Source organism: Orbicella franksi, chromosome 4 (assembly GCF_964199315.1).
Source record: "Orbicella franksi chromosome 4, jaOrbFran1.1, whole genome shotgun sequence".
Taxonomy (NCBI): Eukaryota; Metazoa; Cnidaria; class Anthozoa; order Scleractinia; family Merulinidae; genus Orbicella; species Orbicella franksi.
Genome location: NC_138148.1, coordinates 7,747,182 through 7,767,428, shown reverse-complemented (window position 1 = coordinate 7,767,428; position 20,247 = coordinate 7,747,182). Strand labels below are relative to the sequence as shown.

General features: G+C 37.6%; 1 protein-coding gene across 1 annotated transcript; it reads right to left on the bottom strand.

Moving 5' to 3' along the window:
• Positions 1 to 1,620: 1,620 nt before the first annotated feature.
• On the bottom strand, positions 1,621 to 19,041 carry LOC145484404 (protease 2-like). Its single transcript, XM_081463021.1, has 22 exons — positions 17,913 to 19,041; positions 17,041 to 17,072; positions 16,336 to 16,441; positions 15,961 to 16,045; positions 14,878 to 14,981; positions 14,131 to 14,245; positions 13,385 to 13,517; positions 13,039 to 13,114; positions 12,350 to 12,487; positions 11,687 to 11,755; positions 11,148 to 11,267; positions 10,424 to 10,465; positions 9,620 to 9,709; positions 9,139 to 9,219; positions 8,261 to 8,345; positions 6,936 to 7,026; positions 6,465 to 6,534; positions 5,395 to 5,541; positions 4,655 to 4,740; positions 4,147 to 4,210; positions 3,282 to 3,476; positions 1,621 to 2,202 (listed from the first exon to the last, which is right to left on the bottom strand). Exons 1-22 carry the CDS (start codon positions 18,126 to 18,128, stop codon positions 2,149 to 2,151), a joined length of 2,199 nt encoding a protein of 732 aa, XP_081319147.1. The 5' UTR covers positions 18,129 to 19,041; the 3' UTR covers positions 1,621 to 2,148.
• Between the last annotated feature and the right edge of the window lie 1,206 nt (positions 19,042 to 20,247).

Sequence of the window (20,247 nt, the reverse complement as noted above, 5' to 3'; positions counted from 1 at the left end):
GTCAGCAAGCATGGTGTGCCATGAAGGAAGGCTGTATGTTTTGGGAGGTGTTAACAACTCATCATGGATATGATCAGTTGAAATATTTGAGTCTGAGGAAAACAAGTGGAAAGCTGTATCAGTAATACCAGTTGATCGCTTTGAAACAAGCGAAGAGAAGCAGAAGAATATATTTAAAGCTTGTTTAGCAATACTCTGCAGAGTGGGTGAGAAACTTGAGCCACTGTGAACATCACATTTATTTTATTATCTTTAATTTTGTAGTTCTAAGCTGATTCAGAAATGACCCTTCTGGCAGTATTTTTACCTGAATTTTTTTCCTGGTTTGTAATTCCCAAACCAAATCAATTTTCTTTGTTCATGGCCCACTTTTTGGTTTACACATTTATATTCCAGTAATTTATCAGTGGTATTTTTATACTTTATCAAACCTACTACAGTCGAACCTTCCGTTGAAGCCTAGGTGGTGGCTTATGGGAGGTGGTCACTTTATACAAGAGCTTAGACCATATTGGGTCAACATTTTACCTCATTAGCATATAGTAACTGCAGAGACTTACCCCATGTTTTAAATGTTTTATTCATGCAAAAAGACAATTTCAAGAAAAATCCTGTACTTTCCATTGAGAAGTTCTCATCTCTTGTACTACCCAGGGATACAATTTGGGTATAATACTTTATTATTCAATTTCCGCACTATTATCTGTCAAGTGGTCACTTACGGGAGGTGAAAAAACAAAAGAAAATTTCAAACTTTTAGTTCTAAAAGTGGTTGTGGTCGCTTTCGAGAGGAAGTCGCTTACAAGAGGTTGCAAATGTAGTGATTTGACTTAAAAACTTTTGGTATTTTGGAAAACTGGTCACTGAGGAGAGGTGGTCTCTTACAAGAGGTGGTTGCAACCAGAAGTTTGACTGTAGCATTATTTTACTTCAGTGCCTACAAACCCTCTCAATTGTAATGCAGACAGCGGACAGTACAAACTGTTATCGTTTTTTTCATTTGGAATAATTTACTAGAAAGCTGAATTCACAAGAGAACTGGGCCCAAGATTGACCTTGCCCAGATGTGGCAGCTAAGTGAACAAGTCAACAGAAGTGGACAGAAGCTTTAATATCTTCTGTTAATTTCTTTTCCTGAGATACAAAACTTATAAAACGTTTATGAATCAATGTTATTTAGACTCAAGTTCTCTTAATTGATTGAAAGGTAATTATGCCCAGCAGAAGAAAGGTGTATAAAACATTTACCATGGCAGCTCTTTAATGTTGGGGGAATGAGTGGCAGGGGTGGGGAGGGGTGTTCGACTCTTTGTAGTTGCTTTCCAAGTTTTTGAATAAAATCATTCATCAGATAATAATCTTGGAAACAACTCTCAAACCACTCAGTTGTTGACCAAAAACATGCTTCAAGAACAACTCTGGCACTCTTCAGCTGAATGTTCATGTTGTTTTGTGGAGCAAAAATTCTCAGAGAGATAGAACAATAGTTTATTAAGGACAAAAAAAATTTTTTTTTAATTGAATAGGAGTAGAATAGCATAATGTAATTAAATAATTAAATGTGAAGTTTCATTAGATTCTGAGCTCCAAGTACTCACAGTGTACAATGGTCTACTCTTTCTAATATTGACTAATACTGACAAAACTAAAAACAGCAATAATCATTTCATATTGTTGAATTTGTTAGTAGAAAAACAAAAGAAATGTGGCATTAGATAAATTGTATCTCCATCAAGAATGTGTATTATCAAGTTGTAATAATAAGAACAAATATAACATCTGTCTGCTATTTTGGACTTTGCTGTGGCACCACTCTTCAAATTGTCTGTTTTGAAAAAATTATCATACTTAAACATTATGTCTGAAACCAAGTTGTGCCAATCCATGCTAAAGGTGGGCCAATCTTGAAATGAATACATCTCACTAAAGAACAACACTGACACACTGCTGTTATCAAGATTGTCTTTCTTTAATATTTCTTCTGTGCCTGACGTAATCGTCCAGCCTTTTTGAATTGGTATCTCATATTGTTCGAACTCATCACTTTGTGTCCTTTTCTTTTGACTTGACACTGTTCTGTTCTTGTGTACCGAGTGCTGAACTTATATCAGCCCTCTATGTTAATTTCCTCTGTTTGCTGTTTCACTTTCACTCCAGTGGCAGTCCTAGTGCTTTGTGTAGGAAGGCATATTCCGTTGCTGCCTGGAAAAAAAAAAAACAGAAAAAGTTTATTGAAAAACTGGCACAAGTCTGATATTGGTTCATGACTATCTTGAGCTGCAATTTAAGCGAGGAATTTTTTGATCAACGACAAGCATTGCTTCCCCTTTTCTGGATTCAGGGGTTTCATAACAGGCTGGGCAACCAGGCAAATTGATTGGCTGCAAGGACAATTTTGCCTAGCTGGTTTCACCATCTAGTGTGGGGTTCCAGATAAGTTTTCAAGGTTGGGTGTCAACAAGGAATTTGAACTGGTCAGTTCCCACTGCTCCCACCAAATCATTATTAAATCTTCAATTAATTTGTTGGGTCATGTAGCTGACCTTGCAGGGTTTTTGACATGAGACCCCCTGTATGTGGAACACTGCCAGTGGAAAGTTTTTATTACAAAGAAGTTCAGCTCAAATAGTTTTGCCTGTCTGTGAAAACCAGTTGTCCTCCTTCTGAAAACATGAAACCCCTGTGAATTGGAAGTCAATTCAATGAAGGTTATCACCACCGCCCCCCCCCCCCCCCCCGCCCCCCCACCTGGATGTCCAGAAAAGCATTTTGCAGGTGGCCTTGAATTTGCCTCAAGCCATTTATTAGTATGTTGTTTGATAGAGGGAGAAAATGTGAGGGTTAAGTGTCTTGCCGTTAAGTGTCTTAAGGCAAGACAAGCATAATTATATTATGAATATGAAATGGTTTCAAAAGCTAATACTAAAATTTTCCCAGTGTAGAGATGGCCAGCATCGTAATATTAGTCACCTACAGGTAACCTGTTATCAGGTGTTCTTTTCCCCTTCCCCCATTCACTGAAAAAAAAGAATGCCTGATTGCTCATTAAATGTAGCCAAGAAAAACTACCCTTAGTTACATTCTCTTAACTGGTCCTAACAAAATGAATGGCAACCTGTGAGGAGAACTTGTTTCTTGATACAGCTTAAAATAGCACTCAATCAGAAGCCTCTGCCTGCAAGGTTTTCACAAGCAGTCTGCATTCTTGATGCAGTGCTACTTTTTCACATCCAATATTAATGAAAAGCAGGGAAATTTGTACAACAAATTTAAAACCCTACCTTTTCAATCCTTCGGTATGTTCCTTCTGTTTCCGAGTGCCGTCCATAATAATCAACATGACACACAATCAGTGGTTTGTCACTCTGCTCCTGGCCAGACAACTGATCTCTGAGACGAGCAACCCACTTAAGGGGCAGCCAGTATGGAACGCGGTCATCATTCATTGCAGACGTGACCATCACAGAAGGGTAAGGCTTGTAGACACACAAATACAGAGTTCAAATGTAAATTAATAATGTTACTACAGTGCATGACCCCCCCCCCCCCCCTTTACAGCCACCTCATTAATAAGGTCACCTCGTTATTACAGTCACTTTTTTTAGTCCCTGCAAAATGCCCATGCATTTTCTTACAACACCCCATTAATGTGGCCACCCTGTTAATACAGTCAACAGCCCCATTCTGAAATACCAACCTGTATAACTCTTTATAACTCTACCACATTTATACAGCCACTCAAACCAGTAACAGTTATGATCATCTTTCGATTGTTAATATTCTACACACTGATTCAAGTTTCAAATTTTTCCAAATTATGTCTGCATTCTGGATGCTTATTGAAGAACACCTATTGAGAAGTGCAGTTGTGATATATCTTTAAAGACCTCACTCAATTTAGACCAGTCATGAGGTTTGGCACTACCCCATTAGTACGGCCTGCTAGTTACCCTATTAATACAATCAAATTTTCATGGCCCATTGGTAACCATAACAACAGGGTTCCACTGTATTAATATTACTATATTAAGTACTGTACTACATTACCATACTTAATACATTGTACCAAACCTGTTCAAACTTTTCGCATGTGTAAACTTGTGTGTGTTTCTCGGATAGGACCATTAAAAGGAGTATAAATTTTACCTGATTTTTGATGTTTTGATATGGACAGTATGATCTAATGTAATGAAAATCACTTTCATTGGATCTGAAAAAAAACAAAACAAAAAAAAAGCACATCAACTAGAGTCAATAACACTGTACTGTTTCTATGGGCACTTTCTCATAGCAAATAAGCTATAGTTACGGTAACCTTAATTATATATCAGACCGTATTTGTTATTGTAAATAATATTTATATATTATTAACACATTTGTCACACAAAAAACCACAGGGAAATTAGATAAAAAAATGTAGAACACAACTTTACTTCTTTTAGCTCTGCAATTATCTCTGACCTATTAATAATTTTTCATGGAGGGTGAGAGAAGGGTAAGGGGGGAAGGGGCAAAATTTTCAAGATAAAAAATCCATCACAGAAATTGACAAAAATTAAAGATCATCTACAATGAGCCAAAGGAAAAAAATAGTACATTACATGTAGGTACTAACAGAAACTATGCAAAAACATGAGACAAGTGCAGTCTTTACCCAGGTTCACCCCACTCCTCATATTCCTGAATAGTCAGTGGAAGAGAGGGATCCAACATGGACGTCAAAATATCTAAAAATGGAACCTGTAACAATGACACAAATACACCAAATTAATGATTGGACAAACATACAAGTTACAGCGTATGTTACATCTAATGCATGCATTTCCTTCATTAAAATAAGACCTCACAATGATGGCTCCTCATTAAATTATATTCTGCTGGGGGTGGAGGGTGGAGTGTTTTTTTTTTATTATTATTTTCAAATTTCATTATTATAAGGTATGGTATTCTTACACTCTGCCCAAACTGGCAACAGATCACACCATTTAAATTGTTAAATAAGTGTCTTGCCCGAGAAAAATATATTCCAGGTACTGTGTTAATGTGAAACACTCGACATAACCAAGTCCAACTATGCATTAATCATTACGCCACCACATGTCTCACTGTAATTAAAAATTAAACAAGCCAAAACCATGGATTTTCATGTACATATTGTCCAAAAAACACACATATTTGAAAACATCAGAGAAACTGAAAACAGTAGCAGAAGGTGAGTCATTCTATATTTCTAACGTTTTTTTCAGTGACTGGATTTTTTTTCGACAAACTGGTGTAATACACTGTACAAACTGGCATTGGTTTTATGATTCATTACGACACTTATTATAATCAAAAGCACACATGCACAGTACTGAGGATTACAAGTCAACTTATTCCAGCACAAAGACCAACCCGGAGAATAGCAGCCTTGAAGAGCCCTGGTGACCTGTTACAGACCGCACCCACTATCAATCCCCCAGCACTTGTTCCACGTGCTGCTGTTAACTGGGGATGGGAGTATCCCATACGATGAAGTGCTTGCGTACAAGCTTCAAAATCCTGTTTGAAAAGCAACATGGTTACAATTTCTTAAAACTCTTAATTCAGACTCTACATTTTAAACATGTCTAGCAATTGTAATAAACCTTTCCCGCATTCCATCAAACAATGGCACTGAGTCAAGGTCAGGAAGGCAAAAATAAAGAAAATGTATGAAAATGTCCACCACAACCTCACTCTGGTACTATTGTCTGTACACACTGAAGTGGAATGTAGGAAAGGTTTATTATGACTTGCCAAAAGGCCAATCTAACATTTTTGATAATTTAACAAACATTGCAGATCTATTTTCAGTTCTGAAATCAAGACCAGGAATGAATTTTTGCTGCTGCCTCAATTGCTAGGCTTGATTTCCAGCTGCTGGCAGAAATCGAGCCTGCTCAATTACTATCACCGAGAATTTCATTTAGTAGACAAGATGTTCTGTTCATTAATTTAAATACACTTAACTGTGTAAGTCACCTCTGCCTGAGTATATTCCACTATAAATGAATTGAAAGATGTACACCATATTTCATCTAGTGTGATCACTCAGGTAACTGAGGAGTTCCACTTGACAGGAGTTTTATTTAATATTTGCCACAGGAGGGCAATGGGTTTTCATTGATGGGCAAAACTTTTTGAACTGAACTTCTTTATAACAAAAACTTTCCTGTAGATGGTCAAAACAGGCGGGCAAAATTAGTGTCAAAACCAGTCAATTTACCCAGTGCCTGGCCCTCAATGAAACCCCTGGTTTGAGTTGTTGAAACATCAGCAGCCAATGATGTTGACTTACAGTCCTTTCCAGTCAATTCCAGGACTCTGCACTTGTGGACAATCACACTGGATGAACTACTGAGAATACTCTTGGGTTCAAACCATTTAATGCTACATCAACATGTCATATGCAGTACAAGAAGTAGTGTACATGTACACTGTACCTCAAAGCTCTTGTGTTTACTCTGTAATTTTCCTTCTAGGTACCACTGACGACCAAGTTCACCACCACCTCTGAAAAAATTTGATATTGTGGAAAGGAAAATAAGTGTTGATCAATAGTCAAGCTCTTAGAAAATTAATAATATTAAGTTACCTGTATCTCTAAATTAGACTTAATTGGTTACAACTGCCATTCAGTTCATAAATTATTCCCAAAATTTTAGCTTAATTTTTTTTCAAAAGAATTTCAAATTTGAAAATGTGCACTCGGGTGGTACATTTCCCGCAATTCACAAATTTCTCTCTTTTTAGCAAGGTGCATTTTATTTTCCTTCTTCCTGCTAGTTCTAGATCTTTTGCCAATCTTGATCTTATTTGAGGTTTTTCACAATCAGGTCAGTTCTAGCAGCTAATAAATTCTTTAACATAATTCTATTTTTTTGCATTTCATTTTCACAAACTTTCATTTGTACCTGACATGGCAGAAAGCCAGACACCAACCACGCTTTAACAAGCTGATCCTTTCCACATCAAAACCCATGCTTACATTGATACCATAGGACCCTACAAGGTAAAGGCATAAGGAGAAGAAAGACTAGTGTCAATTTCTGGCTCATCTTGTGTGACGAAATGTAATTTAACCGAAGTTAGACACACATTAGACATTGCTTCCCATGATCAGCAGTTTCACAAAATAGTGTCATCTGCAAAGTGACCTTAGGCAGTGAAACATATTTAGGCTGAGACACCTTATTTTTTGTGTTTATTGGAATAACCAGAGAGCAGAAGATTGTACTAACAATGTTTATTTCAGTTAAAGGGAGGGTTTCACGGCTTGGTGCATGTGCAAATCACAATGTTAATCATTCAATTCCATTGCTTATAAAACAATCAAAAGCATATTGGTGAATGACTCTTATGGGAAATTTGCCTTTGAAAATTTTTTGGTCAGTCGCAAAAACATGACAATATGCTGTAGGTGAGATTTCTCTGTCAGTAACATTGCTTTTGTATGTTATGACTTAATGTATAAAGTACATTTTCATTTTCGTCTCAAACAGATGTATTTCAGTTATCACAAACTACAATTTGTGATTTCAAGCAGAATGATAGCCTTTGTGTAGTGCCTGCATGTACATGGCTACACAAAGGCTACAGAGAATGACAGATGCTCAAAATTCATGGAAGATGTCAACAGATTTATGCAGAAAATCTTGAATTCAGTATTGAATATTGAATTTGTTTACTGCGCCTTTCAATATCGTGCAGACTCCAAAATTCAAAGCTCAACCGAGAAATACATTTTTCACTACCATCAATCAAATGTTCGGCAGCTCCTCCCTACTGCCCAGCACTGTTTTGTTGTCTGAACTGTGCTCAGTGATTTGATTACTGTGAACTTGGCAGCAGTCAGAAGCTGGGAGGAGCCACCAAACATTTGATTGATGGTAGCAAAACACACATTTGTCAGTTGAGCTTTGAATTTTAGAGTCCGCATGTTATTGAAAGGCGCAGTAATTTGGCAAGACCATTTTATTCTGGATTGGATACACAAGTTATCTACTTGCATCTGATCAATTGGTTTATAAACAATGGACGACATCGTAGCTTGCACATGCGCCAAACTGTGAAACTATCTCTTTAAATAGCAAGTTACCCAAAAAGAAATATACATTGTATTATGTCACCTGGAAAAGGGTGGGTGGGAAGAGTGGATAGGCAGCAGGGCTACATTTAATTAACAGCAAGAGCTAAATAAATCCTGATATAAACTAACTAGCAAGCATGATATAATTACCATAAACATGCAGCAACAAGGGATTGTTTCCATCCTTTTTGAGATCTTTATGATGAAATAAGGTGACCGGAATATGAGTTCCATCCTAATTGGAAAAAATAATAACAAGTCATGTAACAATATTTAGTTTTTGTATTCTGTTACAAGAAAAAAAAAACCTTCAATCTTGTACCACCAGAGAAACCAAGCCCACTGAATGCCAAAAGCTAATTAATAAGTCACATTCAGGTGAACTTGCCCATGCCACTAGAGCTTATCTCAAGTCATCTCTGTATCATGATGTCTTGAGGTATTGCTAGTCCATTGCAAGTTAGCACACAGGTCAAAATTTTGTCTCAACTGGTTTTGCATTGCCAGTATCCAATTCTGGATCCATATTCTGGATGGAGAAAGGGATTCATCAGGGTTCCAGATAAGTTTTCAAGGCAGGGTATCAATATAAAGGTATTCCAATGGGTCAATTCCCACTGCTCCCACCAAATCATTATAAACTTTTTATTAATTCTTCGGGTCTTGAAGCTGATCTTGTCAGGTTTTTGACCTAAGACCCCTCACTTATCTGGAACACTGATACATGAGTTGCCTGTGGCCCCAACCATGACTTTAACTCAAGGCTGCTTATCCTTTAGTCCACCATATGTTACTTATTAACCAATAGGCCACAGGTCTCCTATCCTATGAAGCCATATAAAACAGTTTCTTTACAAAACAACGTACAACACATTCAAGCTGTCGGTAATAATTATAGCTATTGCAGTAAAATGACTAGATCATTCAAGTGTTGTATATATCATAACCCTAATGTTGTGTCGATTAATATGATCCTACTGAATAATTATATATTATATTACACGGTACAGTGTACATGTACATCATACCTTACTTTGTATTTCATGTCTGGTGCAGCAAAAGTCTGAACTGTCAATAGATGGCAAATCAGAGAAGCTATGTTTTTCAACCTAAGGAAAAGCAAGAGGCAAGAATAAATCTTTGACAATGACAAGGAATAGAAGAAGTGGGAGAGGTGAGATAGAGAGATGGGTTACAAGGGGTGAGGGGGGTGAAGGAGGGATCGATGAAGGAGGGAGGGTATGAGGTTACTTAGGAAGAGGGAGGTATAGAAGGAAAAGGAGGAGGGGTAAAGAGGTGGAAGAAAGAGCAGAAGGTATATAAAGGGAGGGAAGAAAAAGCAAGAAGAGATTAGCAGGTAAGTGAAAAAAAAAAGAGGGGGAGAGTGTAGTACAGGAGAAGGAAGAGAAGGAAAAGGAACTTGTTCAACAATTACAACATCACATTGATGATCACAGAGAAGTACAAACTACATTGCACTTATTGACGACCTTGATCAAATTAACATACCATTGACTTGGTCTCCATGTTGTATTCCAAGACACAAGCAGGAAGAATTGGTGAGGACACCGATAAACGCACTCTGTGGTGATCATACATCTGATGAAAAATAAAACAAAGCATTTTGCATTACAAAATTATGGTGAAGCCTTGCTTAGGTCATACAGGGGCTGGGACAGGGGCTGGCTGCCATCTATGTGCTGGCTCCTCTTCAAGATACAGTCACAGCACTTACCGCTTTGGAAATCACAAGGATACAGTGCAAGTTGAGTGTGTTCATTTTTGTCCAAATTAGACCTACATGTAACACAAGCATCTACTGTAATAATGAGATGTGCCATGTTGTGGACAGTGTCTATTTATTGGAAGTTTAAAATTAAGCTAGCAAGAATTTTGTTGGGTTACCCTTACTTGTCAACAGTTTGCTGGCACCTGAGCATCAAGGGGCACCAAGAGTGAAAGTGTTTGCCTAATACCATTACAAAAGGAAAATACAGTGGAATCCTGATTCTTCCAACCCTTCAGGGAAATGAAAATTGAAAAATCACCTACAAGTAGTTGGAAAAAGTGGAGGAGGGGGAATTACAATGTTCTTTGAGGGGAAAATGACTATTGGTTAGAGTTATCAGGGGGTTCGAAAAATCGAGGGTTCTAAAAATCCAGGTTCCACTATAGCCAGACTTCAAGTGTCTCCTTAGCATTACGCTCTGTACCAACTACAATAACAGGTATAAGCCTATTTTGCCTCCATCATTATTCATTACACTTCTACACAGAACCAAGGACATTATGTTGTCTACAAGGTTTTCTCACCAGATTGGATGCTGCTTCTAAAACACAGATGTCTTTCGGAAGCTGTAAAAGAAAGGATTATGTAGAATTTATACTGAGACAAGCAATTCCAAAGAGCAAAGAGTGTGGTAGTACATGACATTTACATGTAGAACCAGTTTTGAGATAGTGTCAAAGTGAAGCGTTGAACACTGAACAACAGTGATACATACATGTAACCCAGCAGCCAGGGCTTTAACCTGGATGTAATCTGTAGCAATTCACTGGGTACCTCCCACAAGCCCACACCAAGACAAAAATGCTCTTACAATACGGTCTGCTTATTAATATGGGATAGAGCTGTACATAACTGTGCATGGAGGACTTTTGAAAACTTCTCTAAAAAGGTAAATTCTGCATATAAGCCAAATGACCCATCTGGTGCATTTATAAATCTCTGGTACCCATTTGTACACCTGGGTGGAGAGAGGCACTGTGGGAGTAAAGTGTCCTGTCCAAGAATACAACCCAATGTCCCCAGCCAGGGCTCGAACCCAGACTGCTCGATCTCAAGGCAAGCCCACTAACGAGGTTTAAATCTCATTACCATCAACAATCTTTGTTTTGGGCAGACAGCACACAGAACTTCTGATTCTCTTTAATAAACTATTAATCGCATCAGGTCCTAAAACCTACTAACAGTTATTTTGACTGTTATTAATTTTTAAATGGGGCTGTCCTCACACATGAGAAGTTTGCAATGTACCTGCACTATATACTGATCTTCAGGCTTGTCAAAAGGTACAATACGAAGTTGAGGAACAGTTCGTTGTCTCTCATATACCACACAGTAGTTCTGAAATACATCCATGTCATCCAAGAAAATCTGGTGATTTAAATAAAATATGTAGTTTATACAAGATCATTGCATTCACTGTACTGAGGTCCCAAGCATGGGAGTGTCCCGTATGTGTACACCTCTCTAATGAGGCAGACACCTTCCCTACTTAAGAGAGGTGGCTCAATGATTGGAGCAAAACATTGCAATGAGTAAATAAATGAAATGGTTGTTCATGTACTAGTTTTATAGTTGAACCAAACATATTTATTTAATTAACTGGGAAACCTTGTTTACATTATTTTTCTTAACTGCCCTAGCAAAGGGACCCTCTCCAAAGTGGACAACCTTGCCAAGAGGACATTTGAGTTTTAGCAATGCAACTATGCAAAAAACTCTACACTTGGACATGGGTGGGGTAAAATTATAATATTGTATAAACAATCAATTTTTATTAAGTAACTAACCTCAGTTTTGTCTGTAACAAATGTTTCCCAGTTTTCTTTCCCTGGATTGCTCTTCGGTGCAGTTATCACCTGGCAATCAAATGCATGAGACAATAGACATCTCACATGTATGCACAAAGTTTGACAGTTATCTAGCAAAGATTGCACAGGTGGTACAGTACATGTAGGCTAGTGACGACAAGTTATGAAATTTATACATCCAAGGGAAACAGTGCAGCCCTGTCTTGAAAACATCCTGTTTATATTATGACCAACTTATTATAACAGCCAATTTTTTTTTTTTTTGGTCTGCCTAAGAAAATGCTTTTTCTAGTCATTTAATTATCATTTTAAGAACCAATTTCAAAATGCAACCACTTTTTTCTGGCTCATAGGAGGTCAATATAAAAAGAGAAACAGTGTCACTGCACTCATTGCTACGTGTAAGCAAGATTAGGGAGGTTATGCATGATTTCCAAATCCACAAGTGTGCTATCAGAGAAAAAAGAATCATCTGTCTGATATCTGGACTGTGGATTCTACACACTAATACATTTTAAGAACAAGAAATCAAACTTCACAGACCTTATCAAACTTTTGCAGCATGTTTTTCCTCATTTCAAGGACAAAACTTAGTAATATTACATAAATTTTTCAGTTACACCCTTATTAAAGTGTATTTACTCTGTAGTTTTTATCATCAGCATTTGTAATGATGTAAAACCGGTCATCCCTATGGTCAACATAGTATTCCATTCCCTGCTGCCTGGGATGTAATGGCTGGGAAATAAAGGACCCATCCCTGATGTCGACAATGCTAACCTACAATGAAGAAACACAGCAACATGTCTAGTCATTAGGGTGACTACAACTTGTACAATGTATGCAGTTTTGAATTTGTATGTTGGTTTGCTTTTTGGGGTTCTGTAAGACCATCAAATGTAAAGAAATGCATGAAGCTACACACTGTCAATTGCAATTTCCAGAGGGGTGGAACCCTGGGCCGTATAAAAAATCCCTTCCATGGGGAAAGTACAATGTATTTGGATATTTTCTGGAACTACGTTGTCTTGTAATTATTACATGCGTATACTAATTAATGGTGATGTAAGAACAGAATCAATGCGTGACAAATGTTGTGAACCCCACTATGGTTTAAAGAAAAACAAATAATAAATGAATTCTGGTAACTGTATAGTTGATGGCAATTGATGGCATTGTGTAAGTGTGCTATTGATATATATAATTTCGCACAAAATAATTGTATACTATTAGTTGATATCTATTAAAATATACCGGTATTTCATTTGCATGTAAGTTTGTCACAATAACTTTCATTACTCTAGCACATAAATGCAGAACTTTACACTTACTTCAGAGGTTGATCTTGAGTTACAGTTGATTGTAATGAACTTCCTGTCTTTAGTAACACTCACATCAACAATGTATCTGCAAAAAGAAATCACCTAGAATGAAAGGAATGCTCAATCATGTAAAAGCTCTTCTTTTGTGTCTTAATTTACATGCACAAAAAAAAAGCAAAGTTGGATCCTCAGAGGATCCAAGAATTCATTCTTAAATTAAATTTTTCCATTTGTTTTTATTTTGTACTTTAAACACTGCCATCAGCAGCGCATTTTTAGTTATAGCAATTCCACTGAGGTTTACACCTGATTTTCAAGTAAATTAAAGTACAACATAATTACCCTCCAAACGTACCTTTCATCTTCCTCTTCATACAAGACAACATCTGACAGAATGCTCTGACAAGTTTTGTGCCACAAAACAGTATATGGTCGATTGTTATCATCCGCCCTGGTATAGTACAGGGAGAGGTCATCACTTCCCCATTCTAAATTGAAAGCACATCCATGTACATTGTACACATTACATAATTATACTATATTAGGTAAGCCTCCAGCTGTGATTTATTAGTACATTATGAGTCCAATCTGCAGCTGGAGTGATATTGAAAATCATGCATTTCAGTTATATTGATCAGCCAGTAAGTTCCAATAATACTACAGTTGAACCTCACTACTTCGAACTCTCAGGGGAATCAAAAAATAGTTCGAATTAGCAGGAGTTCAAAATAGCCGACAGCAAATGACTGAGGAACAAATCCAAGGAAAATGGTTTTGAGTTCGAAATAACGGGGGATTAAAAAAAAAACAATTTAAATTACTGGGGTCCCACTCTTGACTGTATATATGTCCACATGTCACAATATTTGCTGCACAGTTATGTGCATTTGGAAGACAATCATTATATAACTGTAAATTGAGACCTGAGCATTCAAAATAAGAACCTAGAAACTGAAACCATTATTATGTGTCGGGTATAGACTAATAACTCTGCCCTTATCTGACCATCTTAAGAATAATACTTCAAACAGTAACTGCAGTACTTAGTCTAGTTACTGGGCTGGCAAACTATATAACCTCAGCTGGAAACTGGCAACTCACCAAAATTGACAACTTTAGGTATGGCATCAATAAAGTTGATTATTCCTTCATGTGCTTCTGTAATATATAAGCTGTGAGTTCCCTCACCACTTTTGTCGAGCAAGAAACCAATATACTAAAACAGGGACATAGAGAAACGGGTAAACAATTAACAACAATACATGTACATTATTTAGTTTCACACACCACCAACAAAAGGCTTTTTAAAAAATCCCTTTTCCCAGTGCAAAGTCATGTACTACACGTAAGCTCAAATACCACACAGGCGACAAAGAACTGCTCCACAAATAAATCAGTTTAGTCTGTATACTCTTTAGAGAAGAGAATGATCATCACAGTTATGAACACAACTTATTTAACAGCAGCTGCTGTGAAAGTAAGGCCTGAAAAAAAATTCAAACTTCAATGGGATTTACATGTAAACCCATGACATCTGCTATTATACTGGTGCAGTGTATTGCACCTGAATTTTTTGCTTTATTTTCACAGCTGCCTATTTAAGTTGTGTATATGTACATATCTGTGATAATCATTCAAAGACATGTCTTCATATCTTTCTTTGCAGTTCAAATAATTATGTGATCTCTAAATTATAATTATTCACAAGTTTGCACTGTATACTCTGGACTGATACAACATGTAAGTCCCCTCCCAAAAAGGCTCTCTCCTTATTTTCCAAAACACTGTCTAATGCATGCTGGCCAATTAACAATCTCACAAAGACTAGATCAAAGAAATATCCCCCACCTTTCCTGAGGGAGACATTTTAATCTTTGTTATGTCCACATGAGAGTATCTCTCAAGTAACTCATTTTCATCGAGAATTGTTTCTGGATCACCATAGGAACCATCTGATGATAGAATAAAATACAATAATTTATACAGTCATTGGATAAGTATATACTAGACACTCAACATATTCTTAACTTCTATTAAAAGCATGTGAATCTGACTGGTAATAATCTGACTCCAATAAATCATTATTGTCTATTTGCCCATAAAATCGATCACATGACCATGCATAAAATGTGCTCTTGAAAGGGAAAATTGTTCTCAGCTTTTGATTTTGGACCACAATGTCCATCACAGAATTCATGTCTACTAATTAAAACAAAAATACACCTCTAACCTACTTAAAAATAACTCAGGGCTGCAGTCTATGTGTTTCAATAGAGTACTGGTAATAAGCCCAGGGGAGAACTCCCATATAAAAGGATGGGGGTGCTTGTCAGAAATTTTGAAAAGAACCCCTTCGAGGTACCAAGATACTGTTTTGTGGGCATGGCTTGAACTTTTTTCACCCCCAAGGGCTACCAATTCTAAAACAACATTATCTCTCCAGACATTTTTTTTTTTGGCTCAACAACCTAAAAGGTACAGCAAAAGCTCCTGCTGTGGACCTTTTGAGGCTGAATACCCTAAGAGGCACCAAACCTGCTTTTTTAAACTATATTATTATATGGAGAAGAGTGTTTTACTGGGAACTAAACCACTCGTAGATTCCGTACACCACTTCGTCCAGGACCTGAGTGGCGTATTTTCCATATGTCACCTTTGTGAGTGTCGTATCGTTCAATGACGTCATGATTCCCGCCTTTTGCTTTTGTTGAATTGGTTTCTCCATATAATAAAAAGAACATTACACGTTGGCTCGAAGATATGAATTTTATGTTCTCGTGGCAAGAACAATATCTCACTCATTTGCTTCGCTCACTCGTGAGATATTATTCTTGCCACTTGAACATAAAATCCATATCTTCTCGCCACCGTGTAATATCCTCTATATGTGTGAGGCTGTATGTTTTGGAGCACAATGCTTCCCTTAAATACCTTCTAATATTTTTCTTCTACGATACACAGGAAGATAGAAGTTTTTCGGTGGATTGCTCAGATGATACACATAACCATCTAGTTCCTAAAAGAAAAGACAGGTTAAAAATTAACACTGTAAATAAAGTATAAAGTGATACATGTACAAACAGATCATTCACCTATTATTATTTTTGAGAATATTTATTCCAGTCCAGTGCATACAGTATTCCTTAATTCTTGGTGCAGTAACAGGTTTGATACTGACAGACTCCTCAGGAGACTGTTCTGATCACCAATAATATTGTGTATCAATAATAATAATTATTGCAAAATTATAATAATTTGAGCTTTATGAGAACATATAAATTTATTGAATAAATCTGACAGACTCACTTCTGGTACTGACTCATTGTCAAAGTGCTTCTCTATCATTTCATTCATTTCCTTTACCAGTTTCTCTTGGAAGACTTCCGTGTCGGCCAATACAGCATCAGCATATCTAGAAAATAATGGCAGTGATAACAGAGATTGAAGTAAACAAAAAGCATACATACATTCCTGCACAGCAAAAACTGCTGAATAATGCGAGGGAAGCCATGGAAAAAAATTGAACAACTGCTTTCTACTATCCGGGTCCTATTTTTGAATTGATGTTCAAACATTTTTCACATTAGCTGCATGTATTGCTCACCAAAAGAAATCATGCACCATTTAATTAATTAAAGGTGAGAAAAAAAATCAATGCCCCTGAAAAAATTCCTCCTACCAGTACAGATTTTTATTAAAGGCTATTAATATGTTTACTTGAAATATCTGTTGCATTTAGTGTAAGTGGCATGCCTGAGAACTAGCTGAATACAGCCCACTTGGAAGCCCATTGACCGCTACAAACATTCAACAACCAGTGTGTCATAGACCATAGGTCTTAACTTGGAAACTTTTTTTACGAGTGACTTGAGTCAACAACTGATAAACATCTTACCGGTATTTGTATTAAGTGTACATGTAGCATGCCTATTGGTGGACTTAATGTACTTTTACATACAGTATCATCATTTCTTTCCTTAGATAAACTACTGTAAGAGACTAGTGTCTCACCTGTTTTCTTGTTTTATATATTTTCGAACAGCCTAGGTTGACAATAGGAAGGAAAGATAAATTCAGAAATTAATTTGATTTATACATGACCAGCACTGTTAGCAGTCAGTGGAACTGAGTATTTATAAAATAACTCACATTAACTATGTGTGCACTCATTGGTCGATAGGTGTGTTTAGATGAGAGTACATGTTTGTACACACAGTTGTGAGGTTTCAGATTTACACATATTTTGGAGAACTAATTTATAAAAGCAATGAAGTACTTTTCTGTGTTTACATAGCCCCGTCTTAAAACACCTTGGGGACTGAGAGAGTTCTCAAAAAGTTATGTAACCCTTGACTCTGTCTCGGGGTTCGCATAACTGTCCCAAATTCTCTGAACTACCCCTCATGTTTAGATGAGGCTATGTAACCACAGGAAAAGCGCTGTCTTACTTAAATATATCACCAAAGTCAGCCATGTCCCAGTCAAATGATAAAATCTATAGTTTAGGTAGCCTTCAGATCAATGTTAAAGTTTTCCTACCAGTGTATCAAACATGTATCAGTCGTACTGTCGGCCATTCTCTGTATGCTTTGCAATCCATACCAGTATCGTTAAGTTAGACAAGCTCATAGTTTGAGAGTTCTCCCACTTTCCCACCCACCCCTCCCTGGAAGGTAAAAAAATCGACTCAATATTGTTACAGCAAAGTCAAAGAACATGTAGTAAACTTATGGCGAATCTGACACAATCATCGAAGTAATGCCAGTTGTGTTTCACTTTCAGAAAGGAAGTAAGCCCATGAACAGTAAAGGGGGTGGGGGTGGGGGACGCTACAGCATGGCTGATTACGAATTCTTTGGAGGAGATTTTTCAGTTAAGCTTACCTTTGATCCACGTTTTTTCAGCCAGTGAAAATCGTCTTGAAGTTCAACACCGTGTACCGTTTGATAGCTTGGATCTTTCTTTGGTCTTGGCTCACTAGGAGATGCTCCAAACAGCCTTGAAAGGAAACCGATCGACGATAAACCGCGCGAGCCTCCATGTGAGTGCAGAGGGGCGCGCGAGGCAAACGTCGCTTTGAGCAAGCGGTAGATCCGCATGTTTTCAGCTTAACGAAAATGACAATACAACGTGCTGCGTTCTGTCTGCACCATTTTACGATCACTGTTCTGGTAAGTTTTGGAACTTTTCATACATAATTTTTCCTCGTGCGGTCAGAGCTGTTGTTTCTTGCCGACCAGGATAGTTCAGCGGCAATTCCCACCTTTACCAGATGATTTGTGTTTCATGAAATGAAAATTGTCTTGTACCTCGGGCGGCCAAAGCATCACGGGTAGAAAAATTTGTGACATAAAAAGAAATATGAGTAAAACAAGTGTACGTTATCACGCAAAGTAGGTAAAATTACTCGACAGCTTTTAAAAGGACTTTCACAAGGGCCTTCCAAGTTTGAACATCAAGCGCTCTCTGTTTTAAAAAAGTTTACGTGTCTCAGTCCGGGCCAGAAGCAAGCTCGGCTAGCTAGTAATACTGACTCAAATTTTCACTCAAATACAGGTATTTGCGAACTTTGGGGACAATAGGCCTGTACTAAAAAGAATCTGATTAAACACTAGAATGACTACAGTACTGTAAATAAATGTGGTAAACACAAATTGCCTTCTTAGGGGGCATTGTTTTTAGTCTCGTCACTCAATCGTTTTTTAGCGCCCGTTTACAAGAAGGGTTAACCCTAGCTGAAGGGCAAAAGATAGCCCGGGTTTACAAGCAACATTTCACAGGTAGGGTAACCCTACAACCCGGGACGACTTAATGCCCAGTTACACTCAAGGGTCTGGAAACAAGTAGAAAGTTAACCCGGGTAGGCGGGTTAACCCTACCTGGAGTGTTTACAAGAGAAAAAGTTAAAATGTTTAAGCAAGCAACCGGAACGATGATCCTGCTGGTGTACGTTGGATCAGTAGTGATCTAATCGGCTTTACTTATAAAATGAAGAATACAAAAGCTAAAACCGACACAAACCAGCCTTCTTCAGGTACAATGAAAATTTTACATTGGGACGTGTTTTTATGTAGCCGATATTTACGTAATACAGGAAATACGTAAAAGTAATTGACAGTGTAAATTAAGGATAAGCATACGATAAAATAAAATAACATGATAAAAGAACATAATAAAAGAAAACAAATGGAAACAACTAATATGTTTCTTCGCGGATGTTCAGACCATCAGGATCAATTGTTCTGCTTTTTTGAATTAAAAAAGTTTCCCTGGCCTTACGGATAGAGTCTCGGTTCGAAAAGATTTTTTCGATGGGGATTAATTGCATGTCGTTAGTAGCGTGGTTAGGAGAGGACAGGATATGTTCGGCGGCTGTAGTAGGTTTAGCCAGGGTAACCCTAGCACGCAGATAGGGTAACTCGCATACCCAGGTAACCCTGGCTGCCTTGTAAACAGGACAAAGGAGAAAAAGAGGAAATGCGTGAGTGCTAGGGTAACCCGCTTGTTAGGGTAACCCTCTCTCCTTGTAAACAGGCTCTTGCTGCCCTTCCCGACAAACGTGCTTAAAATAAATAAGCTGCGCGCTTAAAAGAGTATTTTAAAATAAGGCAAGGTAGAGGGCGAGAGATGACTGACATTTCAGGCTAATATAAACAATGAAACATCCAAAGAGAATCGGGGTTTCCACGGAGTGTTATCGGAGCACGTCAAAAATGACTTTTTCACTTCAGTAGAGGAAAGAAGAAAGAAAAACTGTGTGACCAGGGTAATTATTCGGGACCCTCCCTCTGTAATGTGACTGACTTTCGTCTGTGTAGAGTAAAAGAACACTTGCTAGCACTTAGAGCTATAACATAATTTATGGTTATAGCATATACCATGAACATTTTACTTTTAAATTCAATTGGAAGGCCGCCAAGCACTCGAAAAAGTCACGGAAGTTTTACTTATTGGATGAGAAATTTACGAAAGAGCTCGTGATCCGAAAGACTATTAGAAAATTTTCACAATATTGACGAAAAAAATGCCACTATTTAAATACTCTTTAGAAGACCGGTATCACAGACATGCAAGAAGGATCTCTTTCCGTCCACTGAACCTAAGTGCAGAAAGGCAGTTTGTCCTTTCCTAACTAAACAGGGACCGCGGAGGGAAAGGGGCTGGTACGGCTGTAGCTGCCCTGGCACTTTTTTGCTTGGGTTGGTATTTTAGCTAGGG

Coding starts and splice junctions, on each gene's coding strand:
- LOC145484404 (XM_081463021.1), bottom strand. CDS start 18,128: ATGCGGATCTACCGCTTGCTCAAAGCGACGTTTGCCTCGCGCGCCCCT. Junction 10,466..11,147: donor AAGATCAGTATATAGTGCAG/GTACATTGCAAA, acceptor TTTCTTTTACAG/CTTCCGAAAGACATCTGTGT. Junction 6,535..6,935: donor CTGGCTTTCTGCCATGTCAG/GTACAAATGAAA, acceptor AAATTTTTTCAG/AGGTGGTGGTGAACTTGGTC.